At 44.6% G+C, this 25,834-nt stretch overlaps 1 protein-coding gene across 1 annotated transcript in view; it reads right to left on the bottom strand.

Moving 5' to 3' along the window:
• Window positions 1–2,553: 2,553 nt before the first annotated feature.
• cacna1fb (calcium channel, voltage-dependent, L type, alpha 1F subunit) overlaps window positions 2,554–25,834 on the bottom strand; it is a 39,863-nt gene continuing 16,582 nt past the window's right edge. Inside the window, exons 11-52 of the mRNA XM_030117805.1 lie at window positions 24,821–24,895; window positions 21,862–21,943; window positions 20,933–20,959; window positions 20,686–20,846; window positions 19,576–19,801; window positions 18,569–18,776; window positions 18,360–18,480; window positions 18,070–18,145; window positions 17,910–17,973; window positions 17,774–17,838; window positions 17,474–17,478; window positions 17,317–17,413; window positions 17,084–17,213; window positions 16,431–16,490; window positions 16,099–16,205; window positions 14,810–14,897; window positions 14,562–14,669; window positions 14,349–14,401; window positions 13,197–13,343; window positions 12,917–13,118; window positions 12,478–12,636; window positions 12,281–12,391; window positions 12,009–12,092; window positions 11,711–11,839; window positions 11,023–11,088; window positions 10,819–10,910; window positions 10,222–10,381; window positions 9,974–10,101; window positions 8,683–8,779; window positions 8,498–8,600; window positions 8,208–8,309; window positions 8,006–8,136; window positions 7,317–7,448; window positions 7,152–7,209; window positions 6,846–7,068; window positions 4,825–4,932; window positions 4,530–4,666; window positions 4,336–4,448; window positions 4,045–4,249; window positions 3,898–3,960; window positions 3,303–3,403; window positions 2,554–2,823 (exon numbers count right to left, since the gene is read on the bottom strand). Of these exons, the coding sequence (XP_029973665.1) occupies window positions 2,554–2,823; window positions 3,303–3,403; window positions 3,898–3,960; window positions 4,045–4,249; window positions 4,336–4,448; window positions 4,530–4,666; window positions 4,825–4,932; window positions 6,846–7,068; window positions 7,152–7,209; window positions 7,317–7,448; window positions 8,006–8,136; window positions 8,208–8,309; window positions 8,498–8,600; window positions 8,683–8,779; window positions 9,974–10,101; window positions 10,222–10,381; window positions 10,819–10,910; window positions 11,023–11,088; window positions 11,711–11,839; window positions 12,009–12,092; window positions 12,281–12,391; window positions 12,478–12,636; window positions 12,917–13,118; window positions 13,197–13,343; window positions 14,349–14,401; window positions 14,562–14,669; window positions 14,810–14,897; window positions 16,099–16,205; window positions 16,431–16,490; window positions 17,084–17,213; window positions 17,317–17,413; window positions 17,474–17,478; window positions 17,774–17,838; window positions 17,910–17,973; window positions 18,070–18,145; window positions 18,360–18,480; window positions 18,569–18,776; window positions 19,576–19,801; window positions 20,686–20,846; window positions 20,933–20,959; window positions 21,862–21,943; window positions 24,821–24,895 (4,874 nt within the window). The remainder of the gene's footprint in view (window positions 2,824–3,302; window positions 3,404–3,897; window positions 3,961–4,044; window positions 4,250–4,335; window positions 4,449–4,529; window positions 4,667–4,824; window positions 4,933–6,845; window positions 7,069–7,151; window positions 7,210–7,316; window positions 7,449–8,005; window positions 8,137–8,207; window positions 8,310–8,497; window positions 8,601–8,682; window positions 8,780–9,973; window positions 10,102–10,221; window positions 10,382–10,818; window positions 10,911–11,022; window positions 11,089–11,710; window positions 11,840–12,008; window positions 12,093–12,280; window positions 12,392–12,477; window positions 12,637–12,916; window positions 13,119–13,196; window positions 13,344–14,348; window positions 14,402–14,561; window positions 14,670–14,809; window positions 14,898–16,098; window positions 16,206–16,430; window positions 16,491–17,083; window positions 17,214–17,316; window positions 17,414–17,473; window positions 17,479–17,773; window positions 17,839–17,909; window positions 17,974–18,069; window positions 18,146–18,359; window positions 18,481–18,568; window positions 18,777–19,575; window positions 19,802–20,685; window positions 20,847–20,932; window positions 20,960–21,861; window positions 21,944–24,820; window positions 24,896–25,834) is intronic.

Genomic DNA, 25,834 nt, shown 5'->3' with positions numbered 1-25,834 from the left:
TCCCAGCTGTGTGTCTGTGTCCGTGCATGTGTGCGACGTTCCCAGCTTTGTGTGTATTTGTGTGTGCGAGACATTCCAAGTTTTGAATGTCTTCGTATCCATTCCTAATCTTCGTTTGTAGAAATGAGTTAGGAATGATAGACAGTTTTCATTAGATTTCCAGGTATGAAGGACAAATAAAAACGCCTGCAGCTTTATTTTACTCTTTTATTGGAGGTGAATGAGGATTCAGTCTGAGACTTTTTAACGTGTTTATTTTTGGGAAGTCCAGGTGAGGAATCAGAGAGCCCTTCACTGCTGGGGAACGCTCCAGAAAGTTTGACGGAGGACGATGAGACAGAAGCACAAAAGTTCAGGACAGACAAAAACACAAGAATCAGATGGAGCGATCAGTCCGGTCCGCCAGAGCCAATTAAAAAAAACGAACAAAAAAACATGTAAGAAAAGCAGAAACACAACAAACAATTTCCTGAATTAAAAAAAACTCTTCAGTTCATTGTTTGCGAGTAAAAACACACTCATAAAAGATGAGAAAATGACATCTAAAAAAAGACAGAAAACATAAACGTGACAATAAACTTCATTCAGGCTGTAAACAGACTCACAAGCACATTTTAATACAGTGTTTCTCTCTGATAAATATATAAAAAAACATCCCTTTGAGTTTCACTGGACTTTATTAGGGAAAATGTTCATTATTGCCCCTGAAATTTTCATTAGATTGTTTAACAAAAGAACTAAATCTTGAATTCTCCTCTTAAGATTCAAGTTTTTCTTGAACATTTTCTACTTTTTCACTAAAACAAATAAATTATATGGAATGAAATTAATTCCCTCATCTCTGTAATCTTTTCAGACTTTTTCACATGGACTTGAACGTGATCATTATCTTTCCTCTCTCGTAAAATACGCTCAGCAGCCGTTTGTTCGGCCCGCCTCAGCCACGTCTCCTCGGTGTCAGCAGCTCAGAGTATTTCTGCTCCTGGGGTTCACTGGAATTATGAAGAAAATGTCACAAACTGATGATCCACTGGGATTTTCGTACACATCCATCTCTGGATCGTACATAGAATGGCTGCATGAAAAGGAGAAAATGTCCAGTGAGAGGAAGTTCTCTTGGTCGGAGATGATCGAAAGGCAACAGTAACTTCAGAAACCTGTGGTTACAACCAAGGTCTGTATCTCTGAGCGCACATGATGACCGCATCAAGAATAAAGACAATTCTCACCAACTCGCAAGGTGGAGCTAATATTCTGGCTGATAAGTGGGAACCAGGGGTGTCAAACATAAGCCCTGTGGGCCAACACTGGCCCTCAAGAGGCTCCAATAGGGCCAAACCAACAAGCAAACTGTACAAAACTACAAAAAAAAAAAAAAAGATTTTTGAAAAAAGAGTAGCAGAAACAAACAGAGACACGGGCTGAGAAATCAGTGATGCTGCCATGAAAGCCAGCTACCACATGAAAATGCAAACTATCATCAGCATTCAAAACTTGCAGTTTGTTAAAAACGTGCATATTGTAACAGTTTTTGGGGGACATTTAACTGTAATTTGCAACAGACGGTTTAATTAAAATCAGCTTTATGCTGAGATAATTTGGATTTTGTGAAAATACAGGTATTTTCAACATGTATACTCTGCGACACATGGAAATTTTTTTAATTCAAAGGTTAATGATGACATTATTTTACTGGTCTGGACAACTCAAGATGAAATTGGGCTACATGTGACCTCTCAACTTAAATATGTTTGACACTCCTGATTTAAACCCACAACAGCTTCTAATTTTTGATGCTAACTTCATCCCTGTTTAGCGACTTGAGGCGCTGAGGCATTCAGTCATGTTCCTCTACCACTTCATTTGGTCCCCTCTTCATCCCTCTAGAACAGCTGTGAGCACGTCCATCTCTGAGCTTATTTCCGTCTCCCAGTCAGAAGCTAACAATGTTGCCCCATGAAATGTTCCACCACTCACTACGCGTAGGAATAGCATCACCCGGAGATCAAGAAATGAATTACACATGTAGAAGTTATAAAATTACAAAGCATTCATGAGGCAGACCAACTGCAGATGCACTCATCTGTGGATCCAGACCATGGCTCTCTCATTTAAACTTTGAACCACGTTTCAATGAAAACCAATTTGGATGATTTGCAAACAGAAGATTATTTGGTCGAGATTCTCTAGCTTCAAAAACTACATTATTAAACAAGTTGATACAGGTTAGAAACTTTTCAGTCATTTCAATAAGAAAAATATCGTCGCTCCAATCGAAACTTCACAGTGCGGTCGAACTCTTTGACACATCAAAATGTGATGTCTCCCGCTTCAGAACAAACAAAAACCAGTTGTTTGTAGTAAAAAGTCTCTGATGAGTTCCTCTGAGGAAAAAAGAAGGAGTCCCGTCAAGCTCCGCCTTTACGTCCAACTCCTTCGTGACTCTGACACCTCTGAGGTTGTTTCTTAAACCTCCGTCCTTCCTCTGGGGGCACCGATGAGCCCCGTCTCCTGTCACTCACTGGACGGCCGAATTCCAAACGAGTCTCCGCCTCAGAACGACGTCACGCAGGTCATCTCGTCGGCCAGCTCGTCCTCGTCGTGGCCCGTCCTGATGGGCTCCTCGTCGCTGTAGAGCGCGCCGGGGTCCGCCGCCACAGAGCTGTTGCCGAGGAGACCGTGGCTCCCGGAGCCCAGCAGGTCGCTGGCGGCTGACTCCATCTCGTCCACCGTCATGTGGCACGCGTCTGCGATCTCACGTTTGGCGAACGCCACAAACTTTGGGTCCCGAGCGTAAAGACCGAGACCCTCGGAGATCAGAACCTGGAGGAGGGACAGAAGAATGATCAAATCATACCGTATTGGCGACCAGCCGAAGACTACCAAACGTATCAACCATGACTGTCAGGTGTGTCGAAGTGCAAATGCATTGAGGCCTCATTTGCACAACAACACGTCAAGTGAAAACGCATCGTTTCAGAGAAGCTTCACGTTTACATGGCAACGTTTTGAAAATGATGTCATTTTTCACAAAACTGCTTAGTTTAAGTAAGTAATGAACGAAATAAGTAAACTTATTTTGTTCATTAGTCATCCCAACCTTTCTGTTTACTGCGGCTGTTGTGTGCAGTAGCAGTGCTTCCATGGCATTTTCAGTGGCTCCGAGAATCAGCCACAAAACACAACAAAGGTTTTGTGTTTTCACTTGACAACATTTTCATGTAAACGGCCCCTGAAACCGTGCAGGGATGCTACATTCCAGGACCAAGAGGGCCACATCCCTGAAAGTGGGGTTTCCTTACCGCCTCCACCAGGCTGTCGGCTGATCCTCGTTTCTCTGTAAACTGAGCGCCGAGCTGAGACGGGACCCTGAGGGTGGTGTACGCCCGGTACGGGGGCGGAGCTGCAACACGGTCAGACAGGTGATCGGGTGAGCTGTGTAACCCTTTGGAAGGTACAGTATACAACATTTTAGTCGACTGGAATTCAAAACGACCTCATATGATGAGCTGAATGACAACAAAATGACACTTTAACTGGCCTGTCTCGTCTTGCAAGATGATTTTGCGCCAGAAGATGGCGAAATTGAGTCACTAAGACAAGCAGCTGGAAGAAAGCTAGCTGAAGCTCTTGGCTGCTACAAGGTGTAAACAGGTTAAAAGCATCTGTCTCTTGGACCTAAACTAGACCACTACCAGCCGAAACCGTGAAAGGCAGACGAAGGTCATGGCCGCCCTATGAACAGCTGAGGGCCAAAGCCTCAGTTTGTTTTACAGTCTGTGTTCAGGCTGAAGTGCTTCAGGTTCACATTCTGTTTGAAACTGTTGATTCAAAGTTAAAGATTAAAAAAAAAATGACTGTGTGTGTAAGACAGAGGTCCACAGAGGTGTGTTCTACCTGGTGTCCCTGCTGGTCCACCGTACCACGCTGGCCGGGGCGCCGCCCCCATAACACTGACACCTGAGGGAGGAGAGCAACGATTTAAAAGTCTGAAAGTTTTCTCTCTACACTCGCAGCAGAAAAGCGAGCGAGCGCTCCCTCCACCTCGTCCGACGCCGCCCTTCTTCCCCTCGACACCATGTCCTGCCACTCCTCCCCCTCCCCAGGGTGGGCTGCCCTCCTCTTCCACCAGGATGAGAGGAGCGTAGAGGAGGCGTCCGCGGCGAGGACAGGGGTTCGCCCAGGAGGCCGAGGAGGCGGCCGAGGAGCGGCCCGAGGAGAGATGGGAGTCATAGCTGCTGAAGGTTTGCTGTGGGACGACAGGGTTACGAGAGGTCAAGGAGAGGGTACTGTAGACCGGCTGTCTGCTTCCTGTGAGCACGTGTTCATGCTTACCTGTGTGCGTGTGCGGCGCGGTGGAGAAGTGGGGTGGTAGGTCCCGGGTATCGGCAGGTCATCGCTGCTGCCCTGTCTCCTTAAACACTGGATGTTGAAGGACGGCTTGCGACCTGGCGAACAAAACAAACACACCCACTCAGCTGTCGGTGATTCAAAGTGACTGAACCCCCCCGCCCTCCATTCAGACTCACCTGTTGGCGTGGCGGGCAGCAGGCGTCGTCGGGTCGTCCTCCGACCCTCGTTGTAGCCGTTGCCATAGCTACTATTTGCGTAGGCAGCGTGGCCATCGTAGTGGTCTCTGTACAGCGGAGGGTCGTCTGGGTAATGTCTGCAAACGCAAACGAATGATGAGACAGAAGATCTGTCCATTGCAACAAAACACACACACCTGTACGCATGTTTACCTGGACATCACTCTACCTTCAGGTACATTATTCTACCTTTGTGAGTCTATCCAAACATGAGTCCACCCGTGTTTCAGCCCACCTGTCTCTGGAGGTGATGCTCTCGTTGTCCTCCTCTCTGCTGTAGTATCCCTGTTCTCCATAAGCCTCCATGTCTCCATTCCTCCACGATCTGTCCCTGGAGTCCCTCCTGCAAACCAACCAGAGATGGTGATCTTGAGAAATATCTGTCAATCAAGACCTCAATAGACAATTTCAACTTTTTTATGTTTTGATTTTAGTGACAAAAGCTGAAAAAATCTAATAAGTCCAAGACTGGGAAATAAATTAATTGATTTTAATGGCATCTCAAGATTTGATACAAGAAGCGGTATGTTAAGTCGGCATTGCTGATAATTTGCTGTGCCCATCCATTCTCCAGTCTTTCTTTAAACTAAACCTTTTCATCTATTAGATCTAGTCTGTTAATCCTCTTAACCGCTTTCCAAACGGTTTATTGTCTGAAGCGTCTGCTGCATCGCTGTGTTTTCTATGTTGGGAACTGAAAGGAAATTTTCCAGGTTAAAAATGGAATTATTATTTTTCCCTATCTATCATTTCAGAAAAATCTCAACCTTAGTTTTTTTGTTTTTGTTTTTAAAGGAGTCATATTATGCTATTTTTCAGTCACGTCATATAGGTCACGGACGCCCAAAAACATAGTATATAAGTTTGTTTGCCCCAAATTCGTCCTATGTTCGGAGTTTGAGCATTCTAAAAAGTGGCTCTGAGGAGCCTTCTTCAGAACAGCCTGTTTTTAACAGCCTATTTTCCTTGATGAACTTGAACGCATCTGGCCACGCCCACCTCGTAAATTCATTGTCGTTAAGAAAGCACCTTACAGGAAGTTAAACCGGAAGTTTCAAAATAAAACACAATGCATGACCTCACGGACGTAAACTTTTTCCTACATGTTGTTATTACGCCGCCTCGGGAGGCACGAGAATCAGCTCAACAGGGTCCCAGACAGTAGCAAACGCGGAAATTACCGTTTTTATATAGAATGAACCATACAAAAGGAACTATTGGATAAAGAAAAGCACTCATTTGAGATCAAAACAGAAACCATGTACTCATCCTTGCTGGAAGTCTATAAATTACAGATCAATGTGGCTGGACGAGCAGAGCGACCTTACAGAAGCGAAATGAGGTGTGTTTTTATTTTCTGTTTATATCATGTGTTGTTCGTGTGATATCGAGAGCAGAGAGCCTCTCAGAGGAGCAGCCCTCTTCATCCGGACGGCGCTGCCGGTGTGTGTTGACTTTGCGCCCCGTGCGCAGTGCGCGTCCGCTGGGCTCCGGAGCTTCGCAGCTTCCCGGCGAGGAGAGGAGCGGCCCAGCGGCCGCACGCGCGCCGTGCGTCTCCGCCGGCTTCGGGACCAGCTTCCGTGGAGAAGCTCCGGGCCGTTTACCCAATCGGCCCCAACTCGGCCCCTGGAAGTCAGACGCCCGGGGGCCGTCACAGCCGCGGCCGACTCAAAGTGCCTCTCTGCTGGGGAGAGGAGCTCCGCTACGTTCCCATCCGAGCTAATTGTGGCTAAGTTAGCAAAAACTGTCAGCTCGTCAGCTGACCCACCCGAAGGGATGAGTGGACTTTATGAAAACACTGGCGATGGATGAGAAAATACAGCCGAAATGAGCGACCTGTCCGGGGGCCGGCAAAAGGCTGGATTCTCTTCCGGGGGGGGGGAGTGGCGTTCCTCTTCATGACGTCGAGAAGAGGAAGATTTCAGAACCGCGTGTTTGAGTGTATAATTTCTTAAAAGTGGAGAGCACAATTGAGGGAGGTGACTGAATTTTTCACTTCTGGGGGATCATACAGAGGCTCTGGGAGGCAATATGACTGTAAAGACACCTTTTTAAATGAATTTTGCATAATATGACCCTTTTAATTCATCAGTTTACGGTGAGCTTGATCACAGCTTCCTCCAGTGACTGTTCGAGATACTGTGAGTAGACGCTTTGGCAGTGATGTCTAAACTTTCATTCATGAAGAATGAGCTGTCGGGTAGTTTGTACTTCAGCAGCATTCTCTCATCATTCCTTTGCCGTGTCTCCACCTACCTCCCATACTTGTGGTATGACGGCCTCTTGTGGGCGTGGTCAAGCAGCCCGTTCTTCCCAGGTGGGTGTCGGTGATGATGGCGATTGAACGACGACCTCACGTTGTCGCCGCGGCGAGGATGCTCGTCGTGTTCGCTGCCGTTGGCCATTTTGGTGAGAGATCCGACCCGGTGCATCAGTCCACCGTTGGAGACGCCGCCGTCACCCACAACGCCACCCGGACCTGCAGAAACATCACAAGCTTGATTCAAGTTCTCCACTCTCCAAACAAAAAGGCTCCCACATCAAGAATGTTGTCCTGTTTACCAGTTGGAGTCAGTAAAGATCCACGTCGGTCTCTTTCAGGCCCGTATCCATTTTCCGCCTGCAGAAAACCAACAAACACAGATCAGACTTCACTCGAATAACCTTTTCTTTTTTTTTTTTTTTCAACATTGAGCAGCTTTAAACTTTAATGTTCAGCATTAAGACCGTATAAGCAGCATTGTCTTCCATCTCTTCCTCCTCCATCATGGCCTCCTCCTCCTCCTCCAGGTCCTCGTTCAGAGCCAGACGCATCTCCGGTCCCAGATCCTGCAGCGTCTTCAAACCGGCTTTACAAAGCTGCACAGACACAAATGATTAAAAAAAAAGAAGAAGAAAGTGATTCCATATCACTCACAATGAACATAGACGAATTATACAAGCAATGAATGCACAACTTGGAGAACCTGCTTGACTCTGCCGATAAGAGTCAGGCCTCATTCACACGAAGACCTTTCATTTTCATTTCAGAAAAGATTTGCCTTTACACGGCAACGGTTTAAAAATGATGTCTGTTTACACAGAAGTTGCAGAAATGCTGAAAACAGTGTAGTTTTCATAATGGGCCACTAGTAGGTGCTGTTGGTTGTTTTTGTATTGAAGTGAGAAGCAGTAGTGGCTCTACACTTGACAGTATGTGAGCGGCATTACAGTGTCACCAGTTGCCTTTTTTTTGCAGTACCTAGTAAAGTAAATATGCTGCTTTTTAATAGAGTTAACTGAATTCAACACAATAGTAACTTTCCAGAGTAGTTACTTTTAATCTGGGGGGATTTTTTGCTAGTAATTTTTAGTGATTGCGTTTATTTTCTTTGTTTTTTTTGAGGGTGTGAGATGTTTTGGGGGGTCGGACTGACCTGCACCGCGGATGGGTTGGTGTTGTCGGATTCTCCGGGCAGCGTTCCTTTCTCTTTCCGCTTCCTGAACTTCCTGAAGTAGTCCTGGATAAGGAAGGTGGCGTAGAACTTCCCCACGGTCACCTCCTCCTCTGTGGGTGGAGACAGAGCCCAGTGAAGACGTACTGAGGCCCGCCAAGGAGAGAGCGGTGCCGAGACGTACCTTCGTGTGGTGGGATCACTTCATCCAGCAGCTTCGGCTTCATCCTCTTCCAGATCTTCTTGATGATCCCCCTAAGCTCCTCGTTCTCCTGCTCTGGGTTACCTAGCAACAGCATTCAGAGGAAGTAGGTGGGGTTAGATAACATAGATGTCCTTATAAGGTATGATTGCCTCAGAAACCCCCAAAGTTATAGTAAGATCTTTGTTCTGTACTCTGCCGCCATTTCTGTAGTTACAGTAAAATATCCTGTGCTGGTTTCTGTCATGTCCGTCCAGCTGCCGATCACAGACCTTCAGTCTTGATCTTGAGTGCAGTGCGAACCAGAGCGAACAGCGTGGCGTTGAAGGTCACCATTCCATCAGCGTTCAGAGGCATGTTCATGGCCACCAGACGCTGAAAGGAAGGAGGAGGAGAATGATCAGATCCAGCTGCTCAGGCCTGAGGCCCCGGTGTGGCAGAGTCACGTGGATTTCACCTTGCAGGCCACTCTGTGAGGACAGAGCTTCCCGAAGCCCAGAGGAGGCTGAATCCGCCGGAGCAGAGCCACCACGTCCAGGTGTTTGATCCGACCTCTGAGGAGACAGTCATCAAGGTTTCAGCAGGGACGGTGTTGAAATTACAAGCAGTACCGCATACAAGGCAGGGTGAAGAAAACCTTTAAAAAAAACACCTTAATCGAGAGAATCTGAGAAAACTGGTCCAGTGGCTTCATTTTGAAGGTTTCTACTGGGAGTTTCCACCATGGTTTGACCACAATGCAGAAATAATCCCCTGGGTCATTATTCGTATATCATAAAACTTCCCCACCCGGCTGTCATTCTAGGGCAATTTCAAATTTGTATTGATTTGACTAGCTGGGAGGCGGGACTTGTGTGTGTGAGTGCTTCTGATTAGTTGAATCGCGGGAGTCATGTACTTGGTCCGAGTGAGTGGTCCATACAAATGTTAATTGTTTATAGTTGGAAGCCTTTTGCCATGGCCAGCCCATTTCATAAATGTGGCACCATTTTTTGCAAACATTTCTATTCTCCTCTACTTGTCATTTTACCTCCAGTTAAAGATGCACGATGCTAAACTCAAGCACCACAAGTAGTTTCACTTTTCTTGATTAGTTAGTCAGTCATGTAGTCTATAGACACTTACATAGCCCCGCCTACTCCTCATCCACATTTGGATTTGGAGTTGGGCTTAGTCTGGATAGGAGCCCATAGAAACTTCATGCAGGGGGTGTCGTACATTACATTGTGGTAGACAATGTAAATAAAGGAGCTAAGGTGCTGTTTAGTGTTGGTCAGTTATTGCAGTTTTTTTTTTACAAGATGCACAAGAAAATTTCTCAAATTACTTGAGAAATTCCAGATTTGAAGGTAAAACAAGTTTGAATGAATTTAAGCCCATTTTAATTAATCTGAAGCTAGTCCAAAAAAATCGAAACTAGTTTAAACTTGTCAGATACCGGCTTAAGCCATTCAGAAACTTGTTGATGCCAAACTGACTCCAGTTTGAACAACTTTAAACTAATCACAATCAAATTAAAACTGGTCTGGAATCTGCTTAAACCAGTCAAAAACATTTTTTGAATCAGTCAAACACCAGTTTAAACCATTTTAAACCACTTTTATCCAGTCAGTAATTTAGTCACAGCCATTTCTTGAAAAATAAAACAATATGAATCAAATCAGTATTATTTAAAAATACAGGCAGGATGAAAACATCAAACAGTGTTATCATCTCTCAGATAATTGAATCTCTTCTGAAACACCCACTTTGCCTCCGGATCATATTCGGACCAGATCCTCTTGAACTCGTCCAAGTGGTGCGGCCCCAGAATCGACCAGTCACGGGTCAGGTAGTCGAAGTTGTCCATGATGACGGCGACAAACAGGTTAATAATCTGAGGAGGACAGAATGCCATCTGTTAATGCTCTCCCTGAATGTGGAGTTTTGACCACAGTGGGAGGAGGTGGAGGTGGAGGTGGATCTAGAGGAGGAGGAGGAGGAGGAGGACACGTACCAGGAAAGCGCAGAGCATGAAGAAGCTGATGAAGTAAACGATGGCAAAGTTGCTGCCGCAGCTGAACTCCTCTCCTGGTTCGTAGTCGGACTCCGGGTCGCAACGCTTCCCTGGGAGACTGGCCAGCATGATCTCCTGCCACGCCTCTCCCGTAGCACATCTGTATACACACACACACACACACACACACACACACACACACACACATCTATACAACAGCCTGACTCCGCAGAGAGGTCCACACCAAGCATCCATGATGTGAGAACGCTAACCATGCCACAGTTGTGTCAGTAATTAATTATACACAATTAGAAACATTGAAGTTTCTGAGTTTGTCTGGGGAAAAAAACAAAAAGCTAACCACCAGTGAGGCAGCACTTCCTGTCCTGCTCGCCAGGCGAGCTGTAAACTAGCATCTTCTCATTTGCAGCTTCTAGCATAATACATTTGATGCATTTTACAGAAGTAGCTAGCTACTACTATCAAACTGTAATTTTCAGTTGGAGTTCAAAGAAGCAGAAGACCCAGAGAGGAACCTTGTGGAACACCAGACATGAATGAACAGTCCTCAGAATGAGATAAAGCAGAAGAGCTGACCTGAAGAGGAGAAGAACCGCCTGAGGGAACGTCTGGAAGTTGTTGTTTCTGTTAATCTGAGTGTAATCCTGCATCGCAATCTTCCCAAACGTCTAATGAGCAAAGACACATGAGAAAAGATAAAGTCTCAGATTGGAATGAAGCTCTATAAACATCACATGCATCGTTGTAAGAAATCCATGTTCAGGTGCTGCAGGACCTCACCTGCATGCCGATGACAGCGTAGATGAAAAAGATCATGGCGATGAGCAAAGCGACGTAGGGCAAAGCCTGCAGAGAGAACCTCAATGAGGTTAGAGTCTCCAAGAGCATGAAGAGACATACGTGAGTAAAACACTACAAAAGTAATCTTCCTTTAACTTCCTTTAACAACAGCAGAGCTAAACTTAGGTCAAATATTGGTTAGACTTTAAATTGTCAAGTGTTTAGCTAAACATCAGCTAAATTTCACCGAGACCTCAGCTGACATTCTGAATGAATTCAGCTGAATCTCAGCGTCAACACCTGAACTTTAGTTAGAATTAGTCAAACTTCAGCCACAGTGTAGCTACACTCCACTGGATTTTACCTACATTCTCTCCAAACTTGATCAGAACTCAACCAGAGTTTATCTGAATCTAAGTAGAATTAATGCAAACTTCAACTTAAGTTTAGCAAAATCTTAAACATAATTTTCAAACTACAGAAGACACATTTTAGTTGGATTACCAAAAACATTCTTTAACTTCAAATTCTTATAGACATTAACTCAAACCGAAGCTGGACTTTGGCCACAATATGAGACCCTGTGGTGAGAAAGATTTTTATCACCCCCCTCTTTTGACCACACCCCCTTTCCTAACCCCACCCTCTACATTAACCACACCCCGTCTGTTAACCCCACCCTTCTGACCTGCAGCGATTTGATGAAGGTCCACAGCAGAGTGCGAATCCCCTCCCCTTTGCTCAGCAGTTTGACCAAACGCATCACTCGAAACAGACGGAAGAACGTGATGGACACTCGGGAGCTGTCCTCTCCACTCTGAGAGATTGAAGAAGTCATCATAAAAAGCATTTCAACCACGTTGGAGTTTTTCAGTATTCCTCATGTCAAAGTATTTTAGAATAAATTCTGTGAACTTTTTTTGTATGCATATGTTTTTAATTTTGTACTTCATGGATCTGAATGTTTAATGTGCAGCAGGACTCACGCTGAACTCGGTGACCACGATGTCGACCACGCTACCGACCACGATCAGGGCATCGAAGGAGTTCCAGGCGTCCACAAAGTAATGCTGCAAAGACGGAGGAAATATGAGCACTGGAATCACTTCAGACTTAAAAAAAAAATTTAAAAAAATTAAAATTTCTTGCAATATGAGTTATTTGATAGAATACACGACTTTTAAAAGAATTCATAGCTATAGCCCTAAATCAAAGTGGACTGAAGTGATTCCCCTCTGGGTGCGTTTGGTTTCCTCACCCTGAGCCTGAGAGCGAGCAGCTTGAGCAGCATCTCCACGGTGAAGAGTCCGGTGAAGACCATGTTGAGGATGTCCATGATGTAGCTGAAGGTTTTGGATTGTTCGTAGTGCTGCAAGAGTAGGAGAAAATGAGCCCGGGGTTGTAGGAGGAGGAAAAAGAGCAAGAAGAGAAGGAGGAGGAGGAGGAGGAGCAAACCTGCACTGCCAGCGTGACGGTGTTGAGCAGGATCAGGACGAACATGACGTACTCGAAGCCGGTGGAGTTGATGATGGACCAGAACTTGTACTGAACCGGGTTCTTGGGGATGTAAAGTTTGAGGGGTTGAGCCTTCAGGGCGTATTCCACACATTGACGCTGCAGGACACACACACACACACACACAAACACACACACACACACACACACACACACACACACCCATTGAGTGTAAATTATTGAACTATCACCTCCAAATAAAGCATAACAGAGTGAGGCAGACTTCAGATTCACATCATTTGTTCTTGGATCAAACTGACTAAATTATGGGCTAAGAGCGAAGGGTGGATGGAAGGGAGGAAGGAAGGGTAGGATGATGGATGGATGAACGGATGGATGGATGGATGTTTGGTTTCAGTCCGTGTGGAGGTGAGTGTACCTGGTTCTTGTCGAGCTCACAGTTCTTGTACTCCTGCTCTCCCTGCTCCCTGAAAGTGATGATGACAAAACCCACGAAGATGTTCATCATGAAGAAGGCGATGATGATGATGTAGACGATGAAGAAGATGGAGATCTCCACCCGGTAGTTGTAGATGGGGCCAGAGTTCTCTCCGTTGGCGTCAATGGCTTTGTACAGCAGCCTGGAAAGAGAAGGGCGTTGACGGCGAGCGCTCCTTCCTGTCGGAGAGCGTTTGGTGGGGTCTGGACCGGAAACTCACGCGGGCCACCCCTCGAAGGTGGACACGGTGAAGAGCGCCATCATCCCCATCAGCACGTTGTCGAAGTTAAAGTCGCTGTTGTGCCAGATCCTCTCCCGCACCATCGGGTGGCTCACGTCTCCATCTTTATACACCACAAACGTCCCTCTGAAGACATATGAAGACACACACACACACACACACACACACACACACACACACACACACACACACTGGTTTTAGCACTTGTCTGATACTCAGACCACAACGTGAATCTCACCTTCCGTTAATCTATGTGATTAATCCTAACTCGACTGAACTGTAATCAAACTGATTCAATCATTGCACGAACAATCGGATCAATCATCCGGATGTCTGTGCTTATTGAAAGAAATAAATTCACGAACTAATAACAATGTGGAATACGCAGCAACAAAACAGCTCAGAGAAACTACCGACATGCCGAAAGCTCAAAGAAAGGGAAGCTACCTGCTATTTAAAGATGCTAACGCTAATCACAGCTACAGTGGACACAGACTGACGCTAATGTTACTTACAGTGTCAGGTCTGTCATGAAAGAGGCGTTATCACTGAACAAGAGGGATTTTAGCAAAGAAAGTACGAGAGCAGCTGATTACTGAAGACAACAGTTTGGGATTGAGCGAATTCTGAATGACTGTAAAATGCTACTTTTTTAAAATACAGTGTGATACACAATATTTAATAATATAATATTTCAAGAAGTCGATGTTGTGCAAAATCTTGAAAATGACTGATCCCTCCAATTTTAAAAAGTAGTGAAATTAATAGAGGGAAAATCAAAGAATATAATTACCAAAGTAAGTTCCATCTCCTTTAATGTGGCCTGTGCCTATAATGTAGCTGTGTTACTGCACTGGCACTTATTCAAGGCTTCTCCCACAAATGTTGGCTACTGTGGATAGAAGATAATGTCCTTTTCCTCTTAAAAGTAAGTTAAAAGTAGTACAATCATTCAATTCTGTGACTCAGTTATCTATTGAACAATCAGTTACGAACTTCGAAGTACCAGTGGTAAATCAAACTAATCAGATCAAATGTAATCTAATGATATCAAACGATAACTTCTGAAATTACTCATAAATCATGATGTTTTTAATGAAATATTCTTTACTTCAGGTGTTTCAAACTTACTTGCACTGCTCAGGAGTGTGCTTGGCTTCGTCCGTACAGCGATAAAATTTACCCTGAAAACAAAACACACAAGCAAAAATTTTCACACTTACACGTCAACGTTTTGAAATCAGTGTCGGTTTCTGCGGAGATGGCAGAAACACTGAAAACAGAGTAGTTGGCATGCCAGGCCACGCGTTAGTGCTGCTGGTTTGTTATCTGTCTCAGGCTCACCTTGAAAAGCTGCACTCCGATGCAGGCGAACATGAACTGCAGCAGCGTGGTGACGATCATGATGTTCCCGATGGTCCTGATGGCCACAAACACACACTGGACCACATGCTGCAACACAACCCGGCCAGGCAGCAGTCAGAACGGTTCTTTCAACTGTTATCCAAATTTCTTAAACATCTTTTAGTTCTGTAATCATTTAATCAAAATGTCAACGTCCAGACGTTATGCAGGCGATTAGCAGGCGTTACCTTGAGTCCTTTGGCTCTGTTGATGGCCCTGAGGGGTCGGAGCACCCTGAGCACTCGGAGGATCTTCACCACTGAGATGGCACTCGAGCTGCAGAGAGACACAGTCTTTAGTGTCAAAACCCTGCTCCACTTTTAAAACCATCGATGAGTTGTGCTCCGAAGTACTGTAATCGAGGACAGGGATTTCCAACCGACTTAAAAAGAGTCTGCATTTAACTCATTTTCACATAAACTACTCACTTTAAGAATTTACATTAAAACTGCATCATCCATTTAAAGATATTTTCAAAATAATATACAAAAATGTAAACTAGCAATGTCAGCAGTGGGAGAAAAAAATGGCGGCACGTCAGGCTGAAGAGAAAAATGAATTTGTCAAAAGAGGAAAAATAAGGCTACCAAGAGAAGTAAGTAGAATTTCATGGTAAAAAATGGACAAAACGCAAGCTGAATTAATCTTTTGTTGGGAAAAATTGGAGAATGAAAGTTTGAAACTCCAGTCCACCCAACAAATGAGAGGGAGAGAAAACTCAAGAGTTCCTCCTCAGGGAAAAAAGAACTCATCGTAACAGAATAGAACAGAGAAACTGTAGTTCAGTTGCTTCAGCTATTTTAGTAAATGTACAGGGTGTCGTGGGGGGGGGGGGGGGTTGGGGGTGTAATCCAGGTTTATGATGATGAAAAAATTCAGTCTCAAGTAAAAGGTTGGGATTTACTGCTGTCAGAGCTGTCAAGTTAATCAGCTTCCTGCCTCAGATTTCTTCACACTGTGGTCAGGAAAAATTAGCCTCCGCCACAGAGCTTCAGAAAAAACCCACTTTTTTATTTGTATTTTTTTTATATCTTTCAATAAATGAAAAACATTAACTATAAATGCTTAGAATTTGTATTTTTGTGACACAAATGAATCACATGAACTATTTGCAAAACCTAAAATGTTAGATCCTTTAAAATAAAGAGGACTTCATGATTGTCAAAGAATCATGTAGCCACAAAGCATCTCCAGCCGTTCAGCACAAGTGTCGTTCTGATCACTATATCAATTCATGCTGCATTTCTATTAGTTGGCTGACGTAGTCTGCGGGAGCGGCCAGGTTGGTTTTGGTTGAAAAACCATGATAACGTCCGTCCTTGACCCGGCCTCACAGAGCAACGCAGGATCACCGATTTAGCCAAGACCAAAAATATCATCGCGATTCATGTTTGTTATCTTTCATCTGGTACAGATGAAAATCACAGAGAAACCTTAAGGATGAAGGCGTTACAACAAAGAACACTTTGGTACTGACTGGAGGAAGAAGGAGACGAGCGAGACGCTGACGACCAGCAGGTCCAGCAGGTTGAACCAGTTTCTGCAGAAGGAGCCCTGATGGAGGAACGCTCCATGGACCGTCATCTGACCGCCACACACAGAGAGAAACAGATGACCGGATAGAAATCAGAAAAAGACACACGTATCGACAGCATCGAGCTAGATTCAAGCGAGACACAAAGAAACAGTGGGAGGAATCGAGAGGCGAGATACAAAGATTCAGAGGGAGAAAACACACTGAGAGAGAGTAAAAAAAACAGCAAGAAAAGAGAAAGACCCAGGGTTAGAGCGAGAATGGAGCATTTTTACCTTTAATAGAATCTCCACGGTGAAGATGGAAGTGAAGGCGTAGTCTGCATAACCCAGAATCTACACACACACACACACACACACACACACACACACACAAATGAGTGTAAACAGCTGGAACAGGAAGTATTTAAGACTGTGGCAGACTAGAAATGCACAAAAGTAATGAAAAGACTGCAAGTCATTGCATTAAACAATTAAACACACGCACACACGCACACGCGCACACGCGCACATACAGACACACACACACACACACACACACACACACACACACACACACACAACATTTCAAGTTCTGTTTTTAGAGACAAAACATGTATGATACTGTATAGGTGTGTGTGTGTGTGTGTGTGTGTGTGTGTGTGTGTGTGTGTGCATAACTGTATTAGTGTACATTTGTACTAGTGCGTGTGTGTTTTCTCTTTAACCCGGTTAGTCACTGACCCACTTCGCCTTCTTCTTCTTCTTCTCATGCTGCTGCTGGAATGTAAACTGCACCCCCAGCTGACACACACGCGCACATACAGACACACACACACACACACGCACACACCCTACAGCATGAACCATAGAGGTGCATCTGTGACATCGTCACCGCCGCCATATGGCCTCTGATTGGCTGTAGGGTTTGAGGAAGGCGCCGGACTCACGTTGTTCCTGAAAGAGTGCGCTCTGATTGGATCCTCGGCGGCCAGCGAGCAGCTGCTGAGGATGATGAAGACCAGGATGAGGTTGGTGAAGATGTGGTGGTGGATCAGTGTGTGACAGGCTACACGGATCCTGCAGAGACACACGCCAACACACACACACACGGTCATGTTACTGTAACGGGGTGAGAAACGATGGGGGGGTGAGACGTGGTGAGGGAGGGAGGTCCACTCACGGGTTGGTCTTGCTGAGGCAGAAGAAGGCGCTGCCCTCTGGTATGGGCAGAACTTTCTCTTTGGGAGGAGCCAGGTCGGCCATCTTTAACTGGACTCCTCCATCTGAAAGCAGAGCACAGGAAGTTTAAAACCTTTCCAACAATCCTAATCCTCAACGCCCCCTTCCCAATTTAACTGGTGTTCGATTGATCCTGCAGCGTACAGATTCTTCTTTAGATCAGCTTAGAATGAGGATCCACTAACCCAGCTCAAAAACAAAGACCAAACTGAAACTCTTTTATTTTAATCCAGTATTTTAGATAGATTTTTGAGTTTGTTTTGTTTTCATGGGTCCAAATACAAGTTTTCACTGTGATGGGGTTGGTGTTTTGGTTTATTTTAACAAAGGAAACAACATTTCTATTAAATATTTGCTGAGATAAAATACCACAATCAGTTCGGCATTTGGCTGGAGACTCACCGTCCTCTCCTTCAGGAAGCTCCTCTTCCTCCTCGTACTCGGTGTCTTCGTCTATGTCAACCTGCAGGAGAAGAAAAACAATGAAACAGATCTCAAATCTTCAACGCAGAAGTGTTTGACCTCCACACTCACCTTCACCTGTCCTTCCTCAGCCTCCACCCCCTCCTCCGCCTCCCCGGCTTCCTCCGTCTTCTTACTGGGGGAAACAGAAGGAGAGTGTAAGACAGGATAACCTTCATCCCTGCACCTCTTCCTCCTCCTCCTCCTCCTCCTCCTCCTGGCTGTCACTCACTCTTTGCTCTTGTCATCTCCGTCTCCTCCGGCCAAGTTGTCCACAGCGATGGCCAAGAACACGTTCAGCAGGATATCTGACACTCATTAAGGATGCTGCTGTGAAAACCACTGTCTGTGAACACTTCTGATCATTGTTAACAGAGACGGGGAAGAGGGTGGTAAATTGATTGAATTCAATGTCAAAGCTAATGGAGAGGAAAAACTCCAAATGCAGAATATGACAACTCTTTGAACAGTCCTTGACTCATCAATAACCAGTCACAACACCATGTCTGTCACCATGGATACAGTTACCACAGATGAAGAGGATGACGAAGTAAATACAGACGATCATGCCCGGGAACACGGGGCCGCCGTACGCCATGATGCCGTCATACATGACCACGTTCCAGTCCTCTCCGGTCAGGATCTGAACACAACACAGCTGCTGTGAGGAACACCACCACCTGCCCACCACCTCCCCCACCCCAGCCCACCTCCACATGTGTGATAGTTACCTGGAAGCAGGTGAGCAGTGCCTGCGGGAAGGCGTCGAACGTGCTGCGCTTGGTCTGAGTTTCGTCAAAGTTGAACTTCCCTCCGAAGAGTTGCATGCCGAGCAGGGCGAAGATGATGAGGAAGAGGAAGAGGAGCAGCAGCAGCGAGGCAATGGACTTCATGGAGTTCAGCAGCGACGCCACGAGGTTGGACAGAGCCGTCCAATGGCTGTGCAAAGACACGGTCATGTCAGAGGAGAGGCGAGTATGTAAACTATTGAAATGTTTATGACCAGTCTATTATTAGTCTTTAAATTGCACACACTCTTTTACCAGTCTATAGCTCTTCAACTGGTCAATAAACACTTGAGAACCCATCTGGAACTACTTTTTAACTATTCTGTGGCCCATTTATAACAACTAATCTAAACTGAAGCTGTTTTTTAGTCAGTCTATCTACCAGACTAACACTGATATAAAACCAGTTTTTAACTGATTTATAATTGATCATTAATCCATCATGACAAGTCTACCACTAGTCTTTCAGTAGTGACAGGTCTTCTTATGACCAGTATTTAACCATTATTTGCCAGTCGATGTCAAATAATTTCCACTGATTAACCAGTCTACAACTCATCTACAGTCAGTCTCCAACCAATCTTTGACCCTTCTAGTCAGTCTATAACTACTCTTTAACTAGTCTACAACCAGTCATGAACTTTAAACACTCTAGTAGTTTAGAAACAGTCTGTAACCCACCTATAAACCATCTGAAGTCTCTCTTTAACTGGTCTGTAACCCATGTATAAACCAGTCCAGTGTCAATCTATAGCCAGTTTGTCTATAGCCAGTCTTTTACCAGTCGGAAACTAATGTAAAACCAGTTTAACTGGTTCATATTCTTTAACTATGACTGGATAATTATCTCAAAAATGGTCCATAAACACTCTGAACCATGTTGACACACCATGGTACAACCACCACGAGTGTTTTCTGGAAGTAGATCGGACCTGGTGGCGTTTCCTCACCGGGTGACCTTGAAGATACGCAGCAGGCGAACGCAGCGCAGCACAGAGATCCCGAGGGGAGGCATGATGTCCAGCTCCACCAGGATGGTCTCCATGATGCCGCTGCACACCACGAAGCAGTCGAAGCGGTTAAAGAACGCCACGAAGTAGTGAGCCAGACCCAAACTGTACATCTTCAGCAGCATCTCCACCGTGAAGAGAGACAGCAGCACCTTGTTGGCAATATCTGACACACACACACACACACACACACACACAAACACACACACACACACACACACACACACACACACACACACACACACACAATCTTAGAAGCAGTCTCAAACAAGCCTAAAATGAGTTTTAGACATCGACCATCTGTTGATTTAAGTCCTCTAGAATTAAAGAATGTAATGCGAAAATCCACAGAAAATCGAAAACCAGTCTGAAACAAGTTGGGAATGAATCTGAAACCAGTTCGAAAACCAGTCCAACTATTACTCAGAATTCGTCCAAAACTATTGTATCAACAATACAAAGCCAGTCAAGAAAAGAAGTTTAGATGAATCTATCTGTTGGTTAAAATAATCAAAATTACATCCATAACAATTCCAACCATAATATCTGCATGAGAGTCCAAATAATCCTACACTATATAATGCAGCAGCTCATTAATGACTGTGTTAAAGGGAATCTAAAATTGGTGCAAAAGCTGTCAAGAACAAATTTAAACCAAGCCAGAACAAGTTTGAAAGAATAAAAAAGAATAAAAAAGAATAATAAAGAATTCTAGACTGACAGCAGTCTAGAATTAGATCATGAAAATTCTGCAGAATCAACAAGTAGCTCAACATACAGTTTTTGCAAAACTGATCTATAAACAAGTCTTAAATCAGACTTTACTCGGTCTACAATCTATCAAAACCTGCCAACTATTAGGGGATGCACTGATACCAATATTTGGTATCGGGTCCGATACTGTACTGACAACTCGTACTCAGAAAACCTCCCCAAATCCTAACTCTAAAAGAGCAGCATCCAAGAACCAGTCAACCAGTTCATTCCACGTCTCTGGTCTGTGGCGGCCCGGTACCTGTGAGAATTATTTAAAGGGGAAGGATTTGTTACCCTGGACCTCGGTGAGCCAAACAGGTTGGTCGTAGTGCTCAGAAGCACTGAGGGCGGTGTTGAGGAAGACGAGCAGGAGAACCACCCAGTAGAAGGTGACGGATTTGACAGCGGTGCGACAGTTCCTGCGACAGACTCGGTTCCACCGCCGTAACGTCCGACTGGCACAGACAAGGAGAGACGGGACATGCAGTGAGGAGAGACTTTTAAATGTGACTCTTGAAGGTCTGACGGTCAGTGAACTCACCAGCAGCCGATCTTCATCATACGAGCGCTGAAACGTGAAAGAAACAAGATCATTACAAAGGTAGAGACATGGCAGAAACAGGTGTAACAGAGACAAATCAATGAAAATTAAAGTGTTGTAGGTTATCCTCGAATTAGCTTAGCGAAAGCTAAGAATACCGTGATAAAGATGAACGATGAATAAAACTTCACTCTGAAAAATCTGGCCTGCTTCCAAGAGACTTAATTTTCCTCTGCAGCTTTGAGTATCGTGTTAGCCTGAAGCTAACTCCTTCAGTTTCCTGATTCTAAAATTGTTTGTGACTGTTCAGCATTTTTTTCCGTTTAACTTAAGGCAAACCTGAACATTTACTGACAGTTCTTACAGCATTAGCATCAATTTCTTAATGCTCTACACCAGTGATTCCTAAAAGTTTTTCCCCATTTTCAACTTAGGCAATGCATTCGTCTTCATGTATAAGATATGGGGATGTCTAATGGATCTTTCACAATATTAATGAATTTGATGGATGGTTACATCTGTTTCACTGTGTTTGAAAAGGAGGTGTAAACTGACTCAGACTTCAGCAGAGATACTATTCATTTGTATGTGGTTTCATAACAAAAACAAACAGCACCTACTAATGGCCCAACATGTAAATTGCATTGTTTTCAGCCTTCTCCGTGTGAACCTAAGTTGTTTTCAAAATGTGAAAAAAAAAAAAAAAGTTTCTGAAACGGAAATCCAAAAACAATGCATTTTCACTTTAAATGTTTTTGCGTAAACTGTGCCGTAGTAAATCAGGCACATGCTCTGTATTGGTGCCACTTGTAGGACAAATGTAGTGAAGAAACAGGAATTACAAAAAAAGATATTTCATGAGTTCGTAACAGAGTTTTTTAGTATTAGATGAGCACATTAAGAAGTCAGGCTCTAGGTCAGAGGGTTACCAGCAGGCCTGGCAGCAGTTGGTGTGCTCTTCATCGATGTTTTCGGTGTTTTCAGAAGCCGTTTCACTGGCAGGTAGACTCGCTGTGGGACAAATATGATAAAAAAAAATATATATATTATGTTTAAACTTTGTCATCTTCGGAAACAGTATATTTTATAGCAGAAAGCTTGCAACATTTTTTAACAGGGTAAAGCTGTAGCTCAGATCTGGACTGCTCCTTGGATGTAAAAACTCTTTGAACTCGGCAAAAATGTTCTGGTCCAAACTGGTTAGTGCCAGTATGAACTGGTTCTGTTCAGTCAGGATGGTTTTCATGCTGTTACTACGATCGCTGCTGTCAAGGTGAACACCACACTGGTGGAGTGGCAGTATGCCCCCAATGGTAGAGCGCGGCTCACTGTCTGATAAGAATGGGGGATGGTATCCACAATTCAATGAGATAAACACTGATTGGGAAGAGCAGAGCTGTTAGAGCCTCCATAACAGACAAAAAGCTGTTTGGATGCACCAAGTCGCATCAATAAAGCATCTCAGGGCTCTTAGTGGGAACAAGAGTTGTCTCAAGAATTGCTCAATGGAGGATCACACCATGCGAGCCTTACTGGCTGATAGGAATGTAAACCCTGCCACACTTTTGGGAAAAAAGCTAACATTTGGTCACAGAGTGACAACTGCATCATCTGGGTGCTACGTCAGACATGATGGATTGATAGACAGAGCGTGCAACTCATCCATGTGTTTCATCAAGGTAATTGCCCATAAAAATGCCATCTTGGTGCTGGAAGAAGGCCCTCACAGGAGCATGCTGGTTCGGTTGTGGCACCTCCAGCCTCATGTGCTCTGAGGCTGCATGTATGCCTGCATTGAGTCATCCGTCGTCTCATTCAACGAGCTCGGAGCCGACAATGGGAACCTCGGCTCTGGCACCATGGAGGCCTGACCATTCTGATTATGAAAGCGAGAGGCTGAAGTTGCTAGAGAAATGACGTCATCCTCGGGGACAAGCAGTGGCATGGACCAGGTGGATAACAACACTGCCTTGTCCGCAGGAGGGACAGACTGCCATTCATGCAAGAGAGACTTCAACTAAGCCAGCTCTCTATGCAAACGGTCAACCTCTGAGGCAAGTTACCGCTCAGTTTTTGCCCTCTTCCTGGAGGACCCAACCGCAGTAGCAGACCCTCCACAGCATCTCGGCTGAAAATATGGCAGCCATCTTGGGAAGAATGGGTCATCTTCAGCAACAGAGGATACATACTCCAGCCTAGTAACTCTCAGTGCGTGAGGCATGCAGCTGCAGTTCATGCATGGGTTGTCCGATAGCCCCTCCCTAAGCTGATCAGGGCCCAGACCTTGGGTAGAGGTCATGGCCATCACCAGCCTGGAGGAGGGCACCACAGGTATTGCAATGGTGAGAGCCTTCCACTGCACCCAATATGTTACTACCTATGTGCGATAAGCTGAGGGAAGAGAGTGCCTTCACAACTACACAGCAGACGCAAGATATGTTCCACACAGTGCGAGTAAATATTAGCTGAAGCCATGACCAGAAGAGGGAATGACCGCATGGCAACCCCATCTTAATTCTGCCCTTTCAACAGTGTCACTCAGCAGGTATGATCAGTGCCAATGCGATGGGGAAAGAGCGTGCTAACGTAGCCTTCAATGACAGCAACTACAAACCAACACTAATCATGTCATGAACAGACAGGACTGTCACCAATAAGCCAGGGGAAGAATGCGCGGACTTGGCCTTCATCAGCCATGGGCCATAACGCTTATTATGTCACTAACGGACAGGATCGGTGTCAATAAATCAGAGGAAGGGAGTGCCAACATGGCCTTCACCAGCAACAGCTAAAGCTAACACCAACCATACCGTTAACAGCTACGGTCGGCGCCAATAAGCCAGGGGAGGGAGCGCACAGGCACAGCCTCCACGAGCATCAGCTAAAGCTAACACTCATCGTGCCACTAAGCAGTCAGAGTCAGTACCAGGAATCTGGGGGAAGAGAACACGCACACCGTCTAACCCAGCAGCAGTAGATCGGACTTACTGTGATAGTAAAGCAACCCCAGCGCTAACATTATGCTACCGGGCTATCAGTATACAAAACAGGAGCAAACGCTGCCCCGATCTTTGGAGGGCGAAAATTCACGGCTCCGACTAACACGTTCACAAAGCTACTAGCGACAAAGTATGATGCCATATAGGCTAGTCCCATCATCTTCAATATTCAGTGGTATGCGACCGACAAGTGAGGAGAAAAGAGAAAGTGAATCTGTGGTGACACTAGAACTTATTACCTTTCTAGGGTCACCCAAGGGTCACAGGTGACATTGTTGGTATGCATACTTGAACTGTGGATGCACAAACGGATCATTTCATCCTCTTTCAGCACTGCCTTGTGGCGGTCAGTAGGGATAAAATATAACTGGTCTGTTCTGGTTTAAAGTGGTCAGATATGTTTTTAACTAGACTGATGTTGTTTAAACTGGTGTGAATTGGTTTAAACTCACATGATCTGATTTAAATTGGTGTGGTCTGTTTCAAATTGTTACGCTCTGATCGAGTTCAAACTGGCTTTATCTGTTTGAAAAATGGTTAGATCCATTTTAAACTCATATAATTTGTTTTAAAATGGTCTGGTATGCTTTACATAGCTCATAACCTCCTCGCTTATCTCCTGAGGATGTGTCAAATTGTCTTTTTTTCTGCACTTTCTGCACATTTTTCACATTTCATTTATTGTTGCAATATTTTTATTTTTGGGTTAAAGGAATCTCAGAAAATAGACTTAAATCCATTGTTTCTTAGATTCTATATTAGAAGAACTAACATTTTTTCGGTAAAGAATGTTTTTCTGTCTGTTTGACAAATGAAAGATAGGGATGTGAATGTTGTGATGTATATCAGCCAATGACACTTCCTGGACAATCATTTGATGTTTTCTCACCGTGAGTTTCGTTGGAGTGACTGAACCAGCCGAACTTCCCTCTCTTTTTATCCGACAGATCACCCAGAGATGGCCCTGAGACACAAACAGAGGTAGGATGAGTTGCCAGTGGAAAACAAACGCACACACACACACAACTAAACACAAAACGATGACTTACATCAACCCTGAGAAACACCTGACGGGAAGATTAATCCTAACTTGCTGTTTACCCCATGAATCCTGCACCAACTCAAACCTCCGGACAGAATCATGGAAGATGTCCAGCTATATACTTTTAACATGAACTCGAATCCACTCTAGCTGTGATTAGAATTAAATGCTTCTCTATTTACATGACATTTCAAGTCAAGTCTTTTGCTTTGCATTTACATGGCAGCATTTAAAATATGTGCATTTACACAACACTGACAAATTCTGAAAACAATGTAGTTTTGGGAGACTTGTTGGTGCTGTTGCTTGTTTTTTGTAATAAAATCACACATGATGCAGAGAACAATATAAACATGAACAATGTGTAAACATGGACAGACCACCAGGTTGGAGTGTTTTTACGGTAACTGTCAAATCTCAAATTACCAAGACCAGGAAAATATGGACTGGGAGTCACGACACTCTGGAGGAAAGCACTGCTCTTATTGTCCTTCTACTGAGCATGTGCAGAAGAAATATTAACAATGGCCAGGATGGGCACATGCAGCGGCAGCATTTCCATCATCTATCAGGGGTCTCCAAACTGGTCCAGAAAGGACCCCTGTTGCTGCTGGTTTTTGTTCCAACCAAACAGGAGCACATCAGACTCCACCCATTTCCTCAAGTGATTCCACCTGTAGACTTGGTGAAATAGGTGGAGTCTAGTGTGCTATTTTGCCCTGTTTCCACAAAGGCAGAGTCAAAAACTTCCACCTTGAGAACCATTTTCTAAAGGCTGCATTTTCAGTTGCTTTGAGCACCGTCATCATGTAAACAAACCCCCAAAATGCAACAAAAGTTTAGTGTTTTCAATTGAAAAAA

The sequence above is a fragment of the Salarias fasciatus genome, chromosome 20 (genome assembly GCF_902148845.1).
Source record: "Salarias fasciatus chromosome 20, fSalaFa1.1, whole genome shotgun sequence".
NCBI lineage: Eukaryota > Metazoa > Chordata > Actinopteri > Blenniiformes > Blenniidae > Salarias > Salarias fasciatus.
Note: the sequence above shows the minus strand (reverse complement) of the source record. Positions and strands in the feature narration are given on the sequence as shown.